This window comes from Protomyctophum bolini (genome assembly GCF_963924005.1).
Source record: "Protomyctophum bolini genome assembly, chromosome: 17".
NCBI classification, from domain to species: Eukaryota; Metazoa; Chordata; class Actinopteri; order Myctophiformes; family Myctophidae; genus Protomyctophum; species Protomyctophum bolini.
The window spans coordinates 29,844,622-29,865,775 of NC_137878.1; the positions used below are offsets into that span (position 1 = coordinate 29,844,622).

General features: G+C 46.1%; 1 protein-coding gene across 1 annotated transcript in view; it reads left to right on the forward strand.

Moving 5' to 3' along the window:
- The window catches only part of epha10 (EPH receptor A10), a gene marked incomplete at both ends in the record, with an annotated part of 171,907 nt that overhangs the window by 122,782 nt on the left and 27,971 nt on the right, over positions 1–21,154 (forward strand). Inside the window, 3 exons of the mRNA XM_080786983.1 lie at positions 15,183–15,307; positions 16,457–16,730; positions 18,337–18,445. Of these exons, the coding sequence (XP_080643109.1) occupies positions 15,183–15,307; positions 16,457–16,730; positions 18,337–18,445 (508 nt within the window). The remainder of the gene's footprint in view (positions 1–15,182; positions 15,308–16,456; positions 16,731–18,336; positions 18,446–21,154) is intronic.

Consider the following 21,154-nt stretch of genomic DNA (forward strand, 5'->3'; position numbering starts at 1 on the left):
GGATTTGTATTCCTGTAAAGTTAGTATAGTATGCCATTGTTCTTGTTCTCGCATTGATACAAAAATAAAATGTAACGTTTGAAATCTTGTTTAAAATGACCAAAACCGCCTACCGATGATGCCACTTGTAGACGGTTTGTCACAGCCCTCCTCTGAGACACAGAGAAGTACAAAAATGGTACCATTATAATCATTAGCATTAGTGAGGACCAATTATATGAAAAAAATGGGTGAAGAGGTCCTTTTAGTGATCTTTCTTTCTTTCGTGCGTGTGTGTGTGTGTGTGTGTGTGTGTGTGTGTGTGTGTGTGTGTGTTGTCCCTCCTCCAGAGGGACATAAAGGCTGGCAGAGTGTTTTCAAAGGGGCTTGACGAGACTTAATGTGTCAGAGAGGGTTTCGGCTGACATTTGGACTGGGATTGTCTGTTTATGGCGCGGTTGAAGATCAACCTGTCTTAAGAGCAGGGTTTACCTACACAGTCTATACCGTACGGATGTATGTCTTAAAAGTGGACCAATCACAGCTCACTAGAACCACCTTGGGAGGAGGTAACCATGCAGTTAGGGCATCAGTGGAGCTGGGACACGCAACACAGAAATACGGCAAAATAGCACAGAATTGCAATTCCACAAAATCTGTACATGACTACTGTTTTGACTGCGACGGAGGCGTGGCTTTCACTAGTACAGAAGTGCTATTTCACCGTGGCTGGGTGAGGTCAGGTTTGACATTATTTACTATTCCGTCCATATCGGGTGACAACTTGGACGGGGCTGTCTCTACCGGCAACTCGCGGCCCTAAAGGGCCACTCCTTGGTGTCTCCCGTGGCTCAACATTGGTAGAGACGGCGCCCCTCCGTCTTTGTCTAATGAGGACGATTTCAGTGTCGGACGTATGGATTTTGGGGTTTTCTAGGCGTGCATGTTTCACCGTGTTTGAGTAGGGAACAGGGCGAGTCGGACTAATGTGCCGTCCCCGATTGAACGGACCACGGTACCTCCTGAGCCACTGCTGCCCTGGTGCCACTGGTTCAGAAATACAGTATCTCCTTCAAGGGGTGTCTAGTGGCATATACTGTAGCTGGTTAGTGCACTGACCCCATACGTACTCTTTGTGAGTTGATAGGAAAAAATAAGGGGTATAATATGCTGCATTACTATGTGGGTATATTCAGTGTGTGTAAGACCCACATTAATTTGCGGTGTATCTAAGCTCACTAGACTGCATGCTTCTTCCTGCCTTCCTTCTGCTTATGGTTCCTGTTGTTATGTGATGTTTCTATTCGTGAGTTATCTGAATGAACATATAGTTTTGCATTATGTTTTGAAATGGACAGTTAAACAATTTTAACTTCTATTCTGCTCAGACCAGAAGCTGACCGCAGCTAACCCCAAGCCTTCTCGTGTGTGTGTGTGTGTGTGTGTGTGTGTGTGTGTGTGGTGTGTGGTGTGTGTGTGTGTGTGTGTGCCTTGAGTATATACAATACACCATCAAAACTCACTGACCTTTATAAATATTGCAGAGGGGATTTGGACCAAAGCAAAAAGGCCCCATCTCTCTCCCTCCCTCCCTCCCCCCCCCCCTCTCTCTCTCTCTCTCTCTCTCTCTCTCTCTCTCTCTCACACACACTAGGCGCTCCCTGTATGTATCTCATCATCTCTATATTACTTGGGTCTTTTTTTATCCTCTCTCCCTCTGTCTCACTCTCTTCTTTCACTCTATTTCCTCTACCATTCCCCTCTCATCATCATCCCCTGCTCTGTCCTTTTCTCTTCTATATTTAGATAGTCATTTCTCTACCTCCACTTTCCCCCCCTCTATACAACCCATCTCCTCTCCCTAACCCCCCCTCTATACAACCCATCTCCTCTCCCTAACCCCCCCTCTCTATATCTTCCTCTCACTCATTCTCTATCTATTCACCTCCTCCCCCTCTCTGCATCCGCTGTGTTGTTTTATATATTTGGCTTCCGTGTACACAACCTGTAGGTTGTTGGCAGTGGGCGAGGTATAGGGCAGTGTGTCCGGGGGCTTTTAGCAGTGGGCGAGGTATAGGGCAGTGTGTCCTGGGGCACCTCTCAGTGGGCGAGGTATAGGGCAGTGTGTCCGGGGGCTTTTAGCAGTGGGCGAGGTATAGGGCAGTGTGTCCTGGGGCACCTCTCAGTGGGCGAGGTATAGGGCAGTGTGTCCGGGGGCTCTCAGTGGGGGAGGTATAGGGCAGTGTGTCCTGGGGCTCCTCTCAGTGGGCGAGGTATAGGGCAGTGTGTCCTGGGGCTCCTCTCAGTGGGCGAGGTATAGGGCAGTGTGTCCTGGGGCACCTCTCAGTGGGCGAGGTATAGGGCAGTGTGTCCTGGGGCTCCTCTCAGTGGGCGAGGTATAGGGCAGTGTGTCCTGGGGCTCCTCTCAGTGGGCGAGGTATAGGGCAGTGTGTCCTGGGGCACCTCTCAGTGGGCGAGGTATAGGGCAGTGTGTCCGGGGGCTCTCAGTGGGGGAGGTATAGGGCAGTGTGTCCTGGGGCTCCTCTCAGTGGGCGAGGTATAGGGCAGTGTGTCCTGGGGCTCCTCTCAGTGGGCGAGGTATAGGGCAGTGTGTCCTGGGGCTCCTCTCAGTGGGCGAGGTATAGGGCAGTGTGTCCTGGGGCTCCTCTCAGTGGGCGAGGTAAAGGGCAGTGTGTCCGGGGGCACCTCGGCTTAAGTCTAAACCATATAGGGAGTATTGGTGCAGGGAGTATTGGAGTATTTCCACTTAAAGCTGTTATCCAAATTAGCTGACCAATTACAGAGTCAAAGTTTGAGGATTTAAAAGGTTAAATGCCTGGAAATACACATGAACATGAATCCAACATTAAACAATAATGTGTAAACGAAATGAGCATTCTTTTTAAATGTACACATCAGTGACGACAGTGAACCCTACAGACTGGCGTAGGGGGTGGGGGTGGTATGGCATGGTATGAACCCTACAGACTGGCGTAGGGGGTGGGGTGGTATGACGGATGAAGGGGAGAGGGGGATAGAGAGATGGCCTTGGAGTTGCGTGTGAAGACAGGCTATGGGGTCGGGTAAATCAGGGATCTGTTTTGCCCAAAGGCTCATAGGGCCTTTTATCCCTGTGTGTGTGTGTGTGTGTGTGTGTGTGTGTGTGTGTGTGTGTGTGTGTGTGTGTGTGTGTGTGTGTGTGTGCGCTCTTTGTCTCTGTTCATGCATGCATGCATCGTGTACAAGGACGTCGCTTAGCATGTACAGCATGTGCCTTTTCATGCCTGCGTGTCATGTGCTGCATGTATTAAGTCACGCTTGATTGGTGGATGAATATGTAAAGGAAATAATTGAATGATGGCATGCCCTTTGTGTTCTACTGTATGCCTGCCTGTGTGTGTGTGTGTGTGCGGGGGGGGTCGTCATATTCATGTCCAAACCATCTTTAGAACCTCATCCATCTGCTGTACAGGATCCCATCAAATGCCCCGCTCGCCAGTGGCATATGGACGGCCCTTTTAGTGGAGTCAGGGAAGAAAAGGAGGGTGGGGGGGGAGTGGATGAAAGGTGGGGCAGGGGTGGGTGGAGGGGTGGGTGGAGGGATGGAGCTGGAGGAGGAGGAGGGGGGGTCAGGGAGGAGCAGGGATTGGCATTTCAATATCCTGAGAGGATTATTGGTCTGGCTTTAGTTGACGGGTCCCTGTAGAGCTGCATGTAGGGCTGGTGGGGGAGCGGGGTGGGGGATCAGGGAGGTCGGGCCAGAGGTGGGGAGGCGATGAGGGAAAGGATGGATGGACTGACCAAGTGGCAGAGGGGAAACAAGATGGGCTTGCTGTTTTTTAGCCCATGGAAACGGAGCTTGCTTCCAGGATGTCGACCGGTGCTAAAAAGCGATACTGCATACATACAGTACTTTGACATTGTCAATCTTTTGCATTTCAAAGGACCCCCATGCCGTTTGATATACTGTATATACATTACGCCACGGACCCCCCATTTAATCAGATTTTTATCTCTGGGAGGCCAGTCTACACACATCTTTACTTAAGTGTACAAATGAACCAAACATTTGGTTCCTAACGATACCAGTCCCTGGACCCCACATGGAGAACCAGTGGACTACGATGTGCTAAATGAGCTGCAGTTCTGGAAGGTACATGGAAGAGATTGAGACATTCAATTAGTGAATGGCACCGAGAAGCAGGAGAGGGAGAGGGAGGAGAATGTGGGAGGTGTCGAATGTCACACTATAATAAACTGTGAGCCTTCGAGTCGCATTCTTGAATTGGAACGGAGCGGAGACGAGCCGTGTTTTTGAGTGCGAATTAATTTTGCGAGCGTGTCTCCTTAAGAAAGCAACAAAGGAGGGCGGAAAATAACATTCTGTTTTTGCTCTTAATGAATTGGCAGCTTAACTATCTGCGCTGAGGAAAAGTCTATTTCATTGAGTTCGTAAGAGCTAACCCTGCCTTTCCCTTTCTGTTATTAACACCCCTCCTTCCAGCTCTCCTCTCCACTGCTTGGTGCATGCGGGGGCGTTTGGATCCTCTTGCCTTCTTAATTAGAAGTGATGGGTAGGTGAAGCTTCAGCAGGCACAAAATGAATAGAGTCATCAAGCTACTTTTCAGGACTATAGCCCAGCCACTTAAGATGCATTGTCACCCTGTGATGGGAATTTGAATTGCCTACCTCTCTGCTTATAATTGGAGACTATGAAGAGGCTCTTTTTTCGGTGCTCTTTTATATAGTGTGGGGGCACTGTGTACTGGGGGCACTGGTGTACAAGCTAGTGTGTCTTTCTTTTTTCATTTTATACTTTTTTTGGGGGGGAGGGGCGTGTTTTTCTGTTTTCAGCAACAGGAAAACAAAGCTGGGAGGTAAATGGAGACAAATGCCTAAGCGCTCACACATTAAAGATACACTCACAAAGACGTGCACGCACACACACACACACTCTCAGTCTCACACATTAAAGATACACTCACAAAGACGTGCACGCACACACACACACTCTCAGTCTCACACATTACAGATACACTCACAAAGACGTGCACGCACACACACACACTCTCAGTCTCACACATTACAGATACACTCACAAAGACGTGCACGCACACACACACTCACTCTCAGTCTCACACAACAGGAGTTTATCCCAGTAATCAGAGTGCAGTGCGGGGATGGCCCGAGGGCTCTCTTTGATGAGCATCCATTGTATATGCCAGGGAGAGACGGGTGGAAACGGAATCAGTTCATCTGGATGAGAAGACTAGAAAACGTTTGTTTTTCTTCAAAGTCCCCCTTGCCCTTCCTTTAAAAAAATACAACGATACAAAAACTAAAATTATATTTTCTGTGGAGGTCTTACCACAGTCAAGTGTGTATGTGTATTTGTGTGGGTGAATAGGATGGCTTGTTTAGGTAGTCAGGACGATCGATGAACACTGTGTTCATGAACGTGTGTGCGTGCGTTCCCGCTTGTGCGTGCGTGCGATGGAAAGGAGTTGGATTTGTTGAGAGGGTGGTTGTCTCTTGTCTGAATGACATGTTCTCATCTTTTGCAGATCACAGTATGAGGGTGACATTTCAGCACGTGCCAGAGTGCCTGTGTGCATGTGTGCCAGAGTGCATGGATTCAGATCCTCTCCATTTGTATTATTAAATCAGTGCTTCTCTTTCAAAGTATACTATCCTCATATTACGTACTTCTCACTTCCCTCAGTCAATTGTGAAGAATTTCTACGTATTCTCCAACCACTATGCTATGTGTGCTTTTTGTGTGGTTGTCAGGGGGTGGGGAAGTGTGTGTGTGAGAGAGAGAGAGAGAGAGAGAGAGAGAGAGAGAGAGATATGCTTTGTTTTAGCTGTCTAGCCGTTATACCCTATCAAACTGGATAGAGCTTGTTCCATCTCTGCTGCCAATCTCTTGCAACAGATTTGATTCGGCTTCGGTGTGTGTGTGGTGTCTTATCTAGTGGCTGTGTGTTGTTTGTGTCTGTATGGGGGTGGAAGCTCCTCAGGCCAAGTCTGTGTCTGGCTTAATAATGGTGGTGCTGTGATCAGGTTATATGCATACATTTTTAACAAAACATCTTTGCTTCTAGGGGTCACTGAGATTGGGAGGGGGGGACTGTTAGGAAGACATTTGTTAAATCGACCTGAGGTCTTAATTGGTTACGGCTAAAACCATCTATCCACAGTCGGTGTACAGCTGTTGAGAGCAGTTTGAGCTAATGCAGCTTTTTGGTCGCAGTCAGAGTGGTTGACAGCGGATTGGGATGAATACGTCGTGGTTGGTGAGTCGCTAACTGAACCGTGGTCTCTGTGGTTGTAGACGGGATGCTTATCAAGCCTCTAGTCCAGCAATTCTTTACTTTACTTTGTGGGATTCCGAAGACCCCCAGCGGGGTCCTTGAGGGGGTTCCAATTGGTCCCCAGATAGGACTGATAGCCTGGGAAACCCAGTTGTCCCTTACATGTGTGTAACTCTGAGAGTTGTTTCTATGTGTACACTGTCGGACTTAAATGATCACTGAGGATTTTTCAGGTGTATAGATTGTGGTCGCAGAGATACACATTTTTATCAAATGGGGGTCTGTGAACGAATGTGTATCAAACTGTGAGTGCTTCAAATCGAAAAGGTTCAGAATCACTGCTTCAAAGAACACTATAAATATGTTTGCCCGAGCTCAAAGATGCAGTGTCTGTGTCTCTGTGATCCAGTTAGGGTCACACCTCGACTCAGTAATGGCCCAGAAACAACAAAATAGGGAGAAACTTTCTGGATTGCAACACCTAAAGCCACAAACTTCCCAGGTCTTTAATTTGTTCCTCTTCCTCACACCTTTTCACTGCTGTGGTGCTCCATTTCAGGGGATCTTCCGTTTCCATATTTTTCTATATTTGTATTTTTATACTATTTCCATTCGATTCTCCTATATTGTCTTGAAGTGATTTAGTGTGGGCATAATGGGTTCAGAGACATCGATTATTCTGAATTGTTTTTAATGATGATTGACAATTTGTGGTCGCTATAAAATGACGTCATGATTTGCTTGTCATAAATATTGGACCCTGATGAAGGCTTAACAGCCGAAACACATTGGTCGTTTTTTTTAATAACACGCCTAGCTGATGCAATTACAATAAAGTTTTTTTTTTAAACTTCACGGAAACACAGTGCCTTGAAGGCGTTTGACGATCAAGAAACCCCAAGAAGATGAAGAGTAAAAGCTTAATTCATCATGTCGCTTTGTCGAAAATCTGTTACTTTCGACGAGCGAGCATAAATTCTGCTTCAGTCACGGTTTACTCTGGAGTTGGGTGAGGAGGTGAACTTCACAACTTGTTAACGTGAATCATATTCACAGTCTCTGCAGGATTGGAACAACAGTGTTTATTATACACAGGTGGCATGTGTTGATCAGAGAGGCCCTTTTAACGTGTCAAACCAAGATGGACTCCTTCCCTCCCACACACACACACTCCCATCATTCTCTCTGTCTCCCGCTCACCCTCCCACTGACTGACACATTTAATCAGCCTGTCACTCAGGCAGAGGCCCTTCTCTATTATGTGCACCAACACGTGCGTGAGAAAACACACACACACACACACACACACACACACACACAGACACGCTCACACAGATTGAAGTCCTGCAACGTATAATCTTGCAGTTTAGATGGGAATGTGTCTTAGGCACGTGTCTCTAACCAACACTCCTCCTCACTGATAGAAATATCCAAACGTGTGTGTGTGTGTGTGTGTGTGTGTGTGTGTGTGTGTTAGATTGACAGGACATCTCTCAACACCACCTATGCCTGTCTCCCCTTCCCTCCATTCTTCCTGCCATACGTACAACGCTATCTGTGATAAATGATAATAACCAATGATATTGCCTGCCTGACTGTGGCTGCATCAGCCCATCTCGCCCCTGGAACAGGATGCATGGGTAATATCATCCCCTCTGTCCTCCTGTCCATCCATCTATCTTTGTCTCCCTGCTTTCTTCATTCCACTCCCGTTTTGGCTAAAGCCACAGAGAAAAGTACTGGAGCTTTTATGTGTGTGTGTGTGTGTGTGTGTGTGTGTGTGTGTGTGTGTGTGTGTGTGTGTGTGTGTGTGTGTGTGTGCCTGTGTGTGTGCCTGTGTGTGTGTGTGTGTGTGTGTGTGTGCCGTGTGTGCCGTGTGCGGACAGTGGGTGGGTGCGCGGGCCATGCCAAGCAAGCGGTGGGATGCTGATGTGACAGATTAGACGGTGAGCGCTGAGAGCCGACAGGTTGCCAGATTGCGTTCCATTTCTTGTCTATGCTGATAGCTTGGCAGATTAAAACAGCAATGACTTCTGCCAGATACAGTAGTGAGCCCTGCATTGGGGCGCCGCTCCTGTAGCATCACTAGATTAGCATTCTGAGATGCACGCACGCAGATGCAGCACATACTGTACATACAAACATGCAGGCTTGTGGTGCAGGTGTTTGTGACCCATGGAGTCTGATATGAAAAGAACAATCAGTCTTTGTTTTGATGGCAGAGCCATGTTTATTATGAGTAGAGCGGATTAGATATGATCCAAGAAAAAAGTGTTAAAACAGGTTTACTGTATCTTTCATCAGCGTTTTACATGTTAGACATATTGCCTCCATACTGTATGAAACATTTCACACTTAAACTGTGAACTCCTGTGTTCATTTAACTCTGATTTAAGTCTACTTAAATCAACGCTCAGCTTCTTGCTGTGCAAAGGATTATCCCAAGGCTTTTTTATTTGGTTACCATGTATTCAAATTGATTTACGGCTTGCTGGTGTCTTAATATTGCAGTTCACCAGCCAGTAGGAAAAATAAGGCATGTAGTGTTAGTAAAATCTGCCATGTTGTATTTAGTGTAATGTGTGAAATAAATGCTGACTTGTATCAAATGAATCCCGCTGTTGTTCTCACTGTGTGCCGTCTACGCTGTGATGAATTGGCTGCATGTCTGGGAACTCACCGGCAGCTATCAGAAGGTATTATCTGAAACGAGGAAAGGGAGCCATTTCCCCTCAGAAATATCTGACTTTAAAAGTGTGGATCATGGCCTCAGATTGACAAGGGTGTCTTGTCTGCAGGATGTTATTTTGCGTTTCAATCTGAATGGGATCCTTGAAGGAAGGCAAATGTGTTTAGCTAAATTTACGTTGTATATCTTCTTACAAACTTGTATCATTGAAGAGCAGTGAAGTCAGTCTGCCTCGAGAAAACAAACACAGTATAACATATGAGCGAAACGGCAACAGAACTTATGCAAGCACAAGGTATATGTATCATCACATTGGCCTTAGCAGGCATAGCAGCTGTTGAACTCTTTAAGGATTTTATTAGAACACATCGCGAGTTGAGTCCATTCGGCACAAGGCGGCCTGAAGCCACACACACATAAATACACTGCAGACAAAACACGCTCGTTGACCGAGCTCTAGAGAAAGAGCCCTGCAGGTTAACACTGAACAGAATTAAACTCTCTCATCCATCAGTCAACTGAAAACATTGGAACTGCAGGTGGAGCGGTGTGGTAAATTATTTTGGGACACTCAATAGTCGAAGCATTGAACACGCCTATATTCTCACCTCTAAGAGAAGTGGTCAGTTGGGGCGGTTAGCCGTGTGTGGGAGCACGTCGGCCACTTTGCGGGCTGGCGTGAGCCTTCGCTGTTGTACTTTGTCTCCGAGTCTGAGATAAACAACCGAGGAAACCATCAAGTTGCTGTCTGCTACAACTTCCTCTCAGTGCTCTCCAGTTTAGTCAAGTATTTTGCATGGTATAGGACTAGAGTGTCCCAAATTATTTACCACATGGTGTTGCCAGATTTTGCGAGAGAAATAAGCATCCAGGTGTATGAAACAAGCAAAGAAAAAAAAGTAACTATATATAGCAGACCTGGGCATTGTACGGCCCGCCGGCCAGATACGGCCTGCTGGCTGATTCTGACTGGCCTGCGAAAGATTACTTGATAATTAGAAAATAAAACATACTTTCATTACCATATGGGTGGACTAAAACCGAATTGCTTTTATTTTGAAGCCCATGTATTCTCACACTGCACGCAATCTGCACGTCAACTGTGCACGTGAATTGCGTGTGATTGAGAATCCTTCACCCCCCTTATATGCAAAAATGTCGGCTTTTTGTATTTATTGGTGACAACAGCGTGGCAAATAGCCATGAAGCCCAGCTAAGCATGCAGCTCCACAACACGGTATGGCAGGCGCATGATTACCAAACTTACTCGCAGGAGGACAAGTTAAATCCCATTATGCTTTATTGCTTTATTTAACCCGCTCTAACCCGCCTCGCCAATAAAGTTAACTTAAAATATGTGTTGCATCGTAAGGCGGTGTTGCGCCAGTGGCTTGTTATTGTGTTTTCAGAACGTTGTTGTTTAATGGTTGTGAGTGACTCAACAGTGCTCATCTCACACTGATAGCAGTGCGCCATGTGGGTTGTGAAAGTGGCACCACCAGGGTCCTCCATGGAAGAACAACTATTAAAAGAGCTACCTCTAATGTTCTCATTGATAAAATAAAATGCTAGTATTTACATGACTTGTAACTTAAACAAAAAACAAGCATGCAAGTACAAAGTAAAAAAAAATCACACCCATGTGAAATGAGGGGCGCTCTTATTGTACATCATCATAAATGGCCATTTACTGCTTTTTATATAGAAATCAAATTGATATTATGCATAATTAAGTTCAGCCTTTTGGCCCGGCCCTCCAAAATATTTGGAGGGCTAATGCGGCCCCTTGGGGAAAAATAATTGCCCACCCCTGATATATAGGGTAGTGGTACCTGGCAAAAAAATATTTTCAGATGCGGGGTGGGTCCGTGAAAAGGGTACTTGCCATGAAAAGGTTTGATAACCACTGGTTTATAAACAATATTGGGCAGCAAGCCCCAAATATTTCTACTGTAGTCTTTTAGAAACAAGCTCCCAGTCACCCCCCACCCCCCTAAAAAAAAACCCAACTGTCAATATTTCCAAGCGCCTTTCAGAAAAACAAGCCCAAGTCGCTTCTAATTAGTGGACATGCAACACTGGCTGTGCTGCTGTGGCTCCATGGAGGATCACTGCTCCGTGTGCTTACAGCCTGTTAGGACATCATCACACACTGACAGGATCTCAATCAGTCATGTCTGCAGATGCTATATAATGTTGTAGGTACACTCTCACCCGCGCTGCCTGGCTCCAGCAGTATACTCCCTTTCAATATGCACGTACACAAACACACGCATACATACCCGGACACACATGCACAGCTTTGCACGCATGCATATACGCACAATTCTTTACCGCCACAGACAGCATCTCCATCTTAACAACAGGGGTTCTCTACTTCACCTCTCTTTTCACTTCCATCGTTCTTTTTTTGTCTTTACTTTTGACACACACACACACCCACGCACGAGCGCACGCACGCACGCGAATAATGAAACCCACCGCTCCTGATGAGATGGATGTCGTCTTAGCCGAGCTACAAACTGTGCATGCGGGGAACAACGGAGTCCCCCGAGAGTAGAAAGATGGAAGGAACGAGGGAGCAAAGCTGTGTGGGAAATGGGAAGATAAAGGGGGGATGGATGGACAGATAGATGAGAGCTAGAGAGAGAGAGAGAGAAGCGCTGTGATAGATGCAGAAAGTGAAACAAGAAAAACTATACAGACTATACGAGATGTTCACTACCCCTCTGGGGAGTGCAGTCTTCCTCTCCGCCTGGCTCCTTTGATAAAGCAGCACAGCTGCCAGTTGCACCTCTGCTGGCTCCGTGCAGTACGTCGCGGTGCAACTGCAGTGGCGTCGGCCATTTTGTGCCAGAGCCGGGTATACATACCTGCCTGCATGGTGGACCCCGATAGAGCCACCGCATAACGACCGGACCGTGGCTACAACTCAAGCCCCCAGCAGAGCATCTGGGGAAACGTTGAAGCCGCGGTTTTGCTCGTGCGTGTATAGCACGAGCAAAAGCGTGCAGAGTTGGGGTTTTAAATAGAGCTCTCGTTCATGAATGGATTCAGATCCGTTCAGTTCACATTTCTTTTTTTTGGTCACAAAATGTTGGTTCCCAAATAGAGTAGAGCGTTCTTCTGGGTGCTACAAACGCCAGTGAGCAACTTCCATTGAACAGTGAGGGTGGGGCTGTCCGCTCTGTAGTTTATATATAACTCTATTGTATTATACTGCAGGCCGAGTGGTAGCCATTTTGTGCCACGACGCCGGGCTATTACACTTCCACGGACCCCCTCACTTCACAAAGACTTAGAAGCCTATATGGAGAGTGTCATCCATATGATTGACTATGGTGTGTGTGCTGTGAAGCTTCCGTGCTAGATCCTGTCAGAGATTGTACTGTATGTCTTTACATCGAGTGACTACTGTATCTGAGCACGTGTGATTTATGCTCCACGATGACGTCTTCTTTAGAACTGCTCAGTTCATTCAAGGTGTCAAGTATCAAACACTGAGTCAATACGCTACCATACAGTGAGTGTTTGTGAGTCTGAGAGACAGTGGAGAGTGTACGGGACTCTGTGCACACTTTTCCATTTGTCGGAGTGAGCCATGAAATGTGCTCCAGAGTGGGGGTTTGAGGGGCCGGAAGGAGTCCTATGCATAATTCAGCACACAGAGGGGAGAAAGACTAGCAAACGATAGCCTGCAGTTGTGAATGGGGTAGAACAGGTTGACACTGCTAACTTTAGTATACAAAGCTTCAGTCTGCTCCGGGGGGGGGGGGGGGGGGGGGGGGGGGTGTGTGTGTGTGTGTGTGTGTGTGTGCGTGCCCTTTTTTCTCTTGTCATTAATATATTCATCCCTATATTCATCTCCCTCTCTCTCTCACTCTCCCTATCTTAAACCAATTTCTTTGTCTCAAATTGTTCTTCTCTACTGTCAGTTTGTTTTGGAGTGGTGCAGCCAGGTCTGCTGATTTTTATGTCTGTTATGATAACATTCTGTCTGCTTTAAGCAGTTGTGAATTAAGGAGCGATGCATGAAGCATATTTTGTTCTTTGTCACAAATTCCTCTCCAGCATGACACTCTCTAGACCCGCACACAAAAATACACTCAATGACGCACATGCGCGATCAAACGCCTTGTTGCTACCGTGTTCCATCGTGCTGTTGGAGATATGGTCTGAGCAAACGCATGCTGTGATAGATTCACCGGTCGCTGGCTCGCGGAAACGCACACTCGCCTCGCCATAGCCTCAAACACAAAGTCACCGAGGTCGGCGTGAATAATGAATAGCATCCATGTTTTTTTTTAAAGCGTGGCGATCAAAAGCATCTAGATGGACAGATGGACAGATCTGCCGTGTCTTTGATCCACTGCCTAAAATGACTTCATTATCCTGCTCTCAGGGAAGGGGCGCCAGCATCTCACACAGATGTGCTGGCAGGTGTGTTTGTGTGTGTGCGTATGCCTTTTAACCATATTTTAACCGTCCTTGTCATACTAGCTGAACTTTTAGCAAAAATAGGCGAACATTCTGAGAAAATAGGAGAACATTCTGAGAAAATAGGCGAACATTCTGTGAAAATAGGTGAACATTTGGCGACAAGCTCACAACACGTCGCGTGGTGAGCTTGTAACTCTGGCATTTTAAGTATTTGATAAAGTCTATATAGGGTTTTAAGTACTGAAGGTATTATTTAACCTTTATTTAACCAATAAAAACACATTGAGACTGCGTCTCTTTTTCAAATGAAAGGTGAATGTTAATCAGCCTGAGCGCACACGCACGCACGCATGCACGAAGTCACGAACACAGTCAAACGGTGGTCTGAGCTGGTAGTGGGACAAGGAGGAGAGAGCAGGTCAACGAAGGGTGAGAATGAGATAAAGGGGCTGACGAGCTGCAGCGTGATCACAACACCACACAAGCAGGAAAACAATGAGGCCAGATCAGACGAAGGCTTCTGATTACGGCCTGTCCTGAAAAGCCCTGCGTCGTCCTCCACAAAGGAAGGAAGACAGTGTATTAAGTCCAGAACGACACACGATGAAGTGCCTAATAATAACGGCACAAAAGGAAAAAGTCGGACAGCCAACATGCAGTGAGAAAAGGACCACCCCAGTGCAGTGTCTTAATTGCCTTAATGACACCACACTTTGCCACCATAATGGCCTTGTGACAGACCCAATGAACTCGACAGCACCACTTCCTTGTTCGTTTTCTTGGCACTCGTGATTGGCAGGTCACTTAGCCACCTCGTTAAGCAAGGCATAATTAGTGCTTTGGAGAAGGTGGGCGGTTTCTTCCTGGTTGCCGTCCAATAGGCTGCCTGTGATTCATTGGGGACATTTTCATTTTAATTTAGTTTTTAAAGAGCGGAGGCGGGCTGCAGCCCGGAGGTCTGATCTGGGTCTTTATTCACGAGCGGTCGGATCGACAGGATTTGGCTCCTTCGGAAGATGAAATGCAGCTTGGCTGAATTTCACCAGCGCTCTCCTGGATTAATTTGGAAGAGCACACGACAAGAGACAGACAATGTCTCCATCCTTTAGTCTCCTGTCAATACATAGTTGTCAGTCAGTCCATAATGGTATGGATCGACTGTCAGGTCAACAATGCTGACCCTGCAGGCATTGTTTAATTCTACATCTCTAATGCTCTCTCTCTCTCTCTCTCTCTCTCTCTCTCTCTCTTCTCTCTCTCTCTCTCTCTCTCTCTCTTATGCACACACACACACACACACACACACACACACACACACACACACACACACACACACACACACACTGAAGCCCCTTTGTCCATGGAAGTTTGTGGTGATCAATGAAGTTTGAGAGGCATCTCTATTGAGATGCCTCTCAATAATTAATTTGTTCTCCATGTCCATATTCTACGCCTTTTCGTTCTCTCTTTCTCTTACTGGCTCTGTTCTCTCTTTGCTGTGCGGCCCTGTCTCCGTGTTCCTGTAGGATTCCAACTTCTCTTACTGGCTCTCCATGGACTGACTCCACCCTGCACTGTGTGCATACAGTATCAATGTGGTGGTGTTCCAAACGCTGGGGTCATGGGAATGTCAAGTCTAGATTTTCTGAGCATTTTAGTCAAAGGTCAAAGAAACCCAACCTAGAGCTATTGTCATTGGCAGTTAATGGTGTTTCTAAACTCTCTCTCTCTCTCTCTCTCTCTCTCTCTCTCTGTTCAGTGCCCTCTCTGATCAGTGCGCTGCGAGCAGAGAAGATAGAGCACAAGAGCGTGACCTTGGTGTGGAGACAGCCCTCCTACCCCAACAGCAGCCGCACCGAGTACGAGGTCAAATACTACGAGAAGGTAAAACGCACGCACGCTCATAATAATAAAACAAAGGTATTTAATTTAGTCTGACCAGACTACCAGGATAATCTTCACCGGCCATTAAAATGAATGCCCGGAGAGGGGGTATCAACAGAACCTCCATCTCCTCCAGCATATCGAACCCTAACTTCAGCCAAAACCCATTCCCCTGTTTATGAGAGTTCAATCTCCAGCAATCCTCAAGTCCTCTTATGTTCCATATCACTTCTCTCAATTACAGCTCTCACTCTCCCTGAATGTCGATATCTGCCTCCCTCCCTCCCTCCCTCCCTCCCACTCTCGCCTCCCTGACAATCTCTCCCTCACTGCCTCTAGATTTCCTTTGTTCTGCTCTCCATGCCATGATTACTGATGCACATGTATGAGAGAGCCTTAAAGGTCACGCTCGCATGCAACCTCCTAATGCTCATTACCGCACGCAAGTGGGAGTATGCAAGCGCATGTATGCCTACATGCACGCACACGCACATGCACACATCCAGTAGATCTCCCTGTTAAGCACAGACTGAGCCCTTCCACTGAATTTGCTATGCTCCTCACGAGAGACTCCATTGCCTTCCGGACGAGACGGGATTTATTTTCTTACCATGGCCACTCAGGGGCTCCGTAGATAATTATGAAACCTTGCGTTTTTGTCACGTCACTCTGCGGCCAACAAAAATAATCACATCCCGAAAGTCAAAACCAAGTACCGGTATAGGTTATGAAAATGCATGTGACCTATCCACTGCCCCATCACACATTATGATTATTACTTAGCTTTACTCACAATGAAAGCTTTTCAAAGTACAGTACTGTATATATTATATCCTGTGAATACATTCACATATAGTTATTACCATAGAGGCTTCTCTGTCTTTTCTTGGCAAGACCACAGACAGGCAAAACTTTCAGTATTCTCCCAAAGGGCACGTTCCACACAACACCTACGCATTTCATTCAGTTTGTTTCCAGTGAACCCTGCATCGTCTCTCCTCAGGCTTTTTGATGAAGATCTCCAACTTTCTACTACTTTTCACGCCCCTTCCAACTGACTGCCTCCCTGTGTGTAAACAAATTCACAGAAAACTGAATGTGTTCCACCTCCAAGTCTCAACTCTCTCTCTCTCTTCCTTCCCCCTCCAGGAAGAAAAAGACCAGAGCTATTCCACTGTGAAGACAGCGGCCACCCGCATAAGTGTCAACAACCTCAAACCTGGAACTGCATACGTCTTCATCATCCGCCCTTTCTCCATGCCGGCGCCCCCATCCTCCCTCTCCTCCTCCCCTTTCTCCTCCTCCTCCTCCTCCACTTCGTCCTCCTCCTCTTCGTCATCCTCCTCTTCCTCTGCGTCCTCCACCTTGCCCATTGACTACGGGGCGTACAGCGCTCCCCTCGAGCTACAGACACTTGGCGAGCGTGAGTAGCCATTTTACGCCTCTTCTTCTTCATCTTCTCCCCTCCTCCCTCCCTCTCTACCTACCTCGCTTTCTCTCTCCTCTTTCTCGCCTCTCTTTCCCTCTGCTGCCTTGTTCCAGTGCCGACAGGCAGTTTGGACTCTGGGTTTGAGTGGGCGCCCAGCCAGCCCACACACAAAGCCTGTTAGTTTGAGAGAGAGAGACAGAGAGACAGAGAGAGAGAAGAGAGCAAGTCTGAGCATTTCTGAGAATATGTGTGAAGATGGAGGGTGTTGTAAAACCGCCTCCTCCACAGTTTTGTAGCGTCTCTCTTGTGTCACTTAAGCGAAAGAGACACTCGGTTATGTGTGGTTTGTGACAAACCTACATCACATTAATACTGTTAACCACATAAACCTATATACTTTGTTGACCGGGGTCTCCCAGGGACCTTCAGTATACTTGATCCTCTCCTTTTCCCTCCCCTCTATACACCAAATGTCTGCACCACAAATAGCAGATCTGCAAGCTCACAATGCACCGCAAAGCTTGCAGGTCTGCCATTGTGCGACCATTATGTCATGCCTAGAATGGGGACACTAGGGTTTATGTGTTTAATTTACAACGCATCGTGCCGCTTTGTCAGGTCGAAAATCTGTTAATTTGCCACGACCGAGTAAGAACTCGGCTTCAGTCACAGTTTACCCTGGAGGAGAAACTTCACAACTTGTTAACTTAACTCAAATTATTCACAGCCTCTGCAGTGTTAGAACAGCAGTGTTTATAGTTTATACGCAGGTGGTGTGTCAAACCAAGATAGACTCCTTCCCTCCCACACACTCCAATCATTATCTCTCTCCCGTTCACCCACCCACCCACTCCACAGACTTTATTACTTTACTTTATTTATTTTCACTGAATATTCACTGAATTGTTTATTATGACATGCCCAGCACTATACGGTTCATGTGCTTAACACCGAAAGGAGAGAGGAGATCCGCACACTGTTATAAAAGCTCCCAAAGTAATTTATTGATAACAGAGCGGACAAAGAAATGCAACGGCCTTCGTCAGGTATACTGAAACAGCGTGTCAAAGTGCTGGCATATTATAGGGCAACGCCAAGTGGTGTCGCTCACGTCAGTTTGTTAGTGGAGAAACCTGGGACTCCGCCCTAATTTTGGGTTGGAATTGACGGTTGATGACCACCTGGTATGTGTCAGAATCAGCCCAATATTCAGATTTGATAAAGCCATGGTAAAAGATGGGGGTAAAAATGAGAGAGAAAGACAAATAGGCTATATTAAAAATGTATTATGAATAAGCATGAACAAATAATTAAATAGGTGTCACTGGGGATATGTTATGTGTTATGGTTTGCTATACTATATATATTGAATCTACAGCACCGATAGTGAGTGAGTGAGTGAGTGTGTGTGTGTGTGTGTGTGTGTGTGTGTGTGTGTGTGTGTGTGTGATGAAACTTGAATTGTGTGTGTGTGTGTGTGTGTGTGTGTATATAATGAAATGATGTGTGTATAATGAAACTTGAAGTGTGTGTGTGACGTGTGTCTGTGTACAGTATATAGTATATAATGAAACTTGAATTGTGTGTGTGTCTTCCTCAGTGGCCCTGGCGTCCAGTGAACAAGGTCCTGTGGTGATTATCGTGGTGGTGTCTGTAGCCGCACTCATCATGTTGCTCTCCATGGGACTGGGCCTGCTCATCTGGAGGAGGTATACACACACACGTACACACACACACACACACACACACACACACACACACACACACACACACACACACACACACACACACACACATGCCTGTAGTGTACACATGCTCGCACACACAGACACACTCACCAGCTCAGGCACACACACTGCCACTCCATTATAATCCAGATTACAGTAATCCAATGAGCAGAAGCACTTATTGCCCAGTGGGAGACGAGTACAGTGAAGTGACAATGGAAGAAAATGCAGCACGTTTTCCCCAAGTTAGCATCACCTAAATACGTTGTCTGAGTTCAGGGTCAAAATCTTACCCTCCTCTCCATTCCTTTTTTTGACAGGCGCTATCCAGCTTTTGGTGTGTGTACACAAACTTTGTCCTACACAAACATTGACAATGAATGGAGAATTTTACGTCATAGTGTCTGAGCAAACCCCTTATCCATAAACTTATTTGGCATTTTTTAATTGTTCAAATTGCTGCTCTACAAGCTCACAACGTGTCGATGTAGATTGGCTGGTTGAACAATTTTAAAATGTATTAAAAATGGCAAATACGTTTAGGGATAATGGGTAAGGGGTGGCGCAAGATAGGGCCCATAGTGTCTATTTTACGTCATGATGATGTACGATGATAGGAGTGCCCCTCACATCACATGGGTGTGATTTCTAAGTAGCATTAAGCAAAAATTAAGTAAGGGTCAAAATATTCCCCTCCTGTCCATTTTCTTTTTTTTCAACGAGTATATGGTCAGTTCACTGGCCTTTTGAAGTTTAATTAGTTTCTCACCTAAGAGCGGCCGGGCTAGATGGTGAGCTGTGAGGAGAGGTTGAGAGAGTTGGCAGCGGACCAGTCAGCTGTGTAGTCGTCGTACTTAATCCAGTCCAAAGTCAGGTAACGCTCATTAGTTTTCTCCGTTGCACGGGGCCCCACATAAGGGCCCTCAAGGCTGTCTCTTTCAACCTCTTTCTTTTTATAGTTGTGTGAGAGTGGCCACCGTTGAAAACATTGTACAGTCACAAGGTGTATAGCAGCCTTATCCCATGTTGGGCGGGAACCCCTTTTGGTGTTTTAAACATTGTTATAATTTAGCTATTGAAAAATAACAGATCTACAAGCTCATAGCGCGCCACCGAGTGGCGCGCTACGAGCTTATAGGTCTGCTATTTTTGAAAATTTGTGAAAATATTTATTTCAGAAAACTGGAGGATTTAGAATATTCTTTTTAAATGTTGAGGTCAGGCCTAAATGGGTTATTAGCCTGCTCACCACCGCTGGCTGGCCTCATATTGCTCTGTACACTGTCCAAAAGCTCTTTTTTTTTGACACATGGAAGGTAATGGGATTTGAGGGCTTTTGAGTTGGCAGAGAATGGTGCGACTGCAGCCATTATTGTTAGAGGCCGTTGTATCCCGTGGGGTTTAAGGGTCTGGGGAGGAAACAAAGGGCCCCAAACATTTCTTTTTTTAAGGTGAGACTAAGGTGAGATTACAGCATGTGAACTGTGAAGGTGGCCTGAACCAGTGGGGAATAAAGCACTGTAAAATTGCATGAGTCATGCAGTATGTGCCCCCATACACACACACACACACAAACACTTTCTACTTTTATTTTAGGCTAAAGTCACACATACTGAACATTCTGCACAATGTTTAAATGGCACTGCCATCCGTTATATACGCGGATGGCAATGCCATAGCAATACCATAGCAATACGACGACTTTGTTACAATATACAAGAATAATAACTAAAAGTCTGTCAGTTAACCTACCTTGGACGTAATATGACCATGGTACTGTACCTTAGCTGACAGACTGACTGATATGATGAAATTATAACTAAAATCCTATCAGAAAATCAACCATCTAAGGCTGGGAAATAATCATCAATATTTATTGTTGTTCATCCATTACTAATCGTGTTTGGTTTATAGTGTGAATCGTCGCACTTACATTTGTTGTCTAAATTAACTCTACAAAGCAATTAAGTGCACCAGTCACACTTTTGAAATAATTGCCAGCAGAAAAGAGTAGTTTGACTTCCCATTACCAACGTGATGATTGATGAACATCGACTACATGTACAACGTTGACATTTTCCATACAGATATCCTAATCACTACTTGCTATTGGAAGAAGGTCTTCTGGTTATTAATATTATATATGTTTGAGGGGCGCTAGCCCCTCCTATGGCCAGCTTTGTGTCTGTGTGTACCACAAATGTGATGATTTGATTGGCTGAGCACGGAATGTGACGTTATGATGATGAGAGAGATGAGCGCCCCTCACTTTCTTTTTTTTAGCATGTCACAGTGTCCTTCAAGCTACCAACCACTGAGATATGTTTCACATGCCAGTTTAATTTTGGCTTCACTCAGGGGAGTTGTATCACGTTGTGCATTTGACATGTAGGTCATATACTATATGGTCGTTTTTATTCAGCTGAGTGCTTCTCTGCCAACATCATCTCGATCAAGCGGACTCAGTCAACGATGCAGTCACGCACACGCGCACACACACACACACACACACACACACACACACACACACACACACACACACAATTAAACACATCGCATGCATGCACAGCCACAATCACACAATGTACACAGTGACATACTCATGAATGCAAATGAACCCCTACCGGTCTCAATATTGTTTTTTCCTAGAATAGCGCGTGAACACATGGGCTCAGAAGCCCTGTGGTTGGC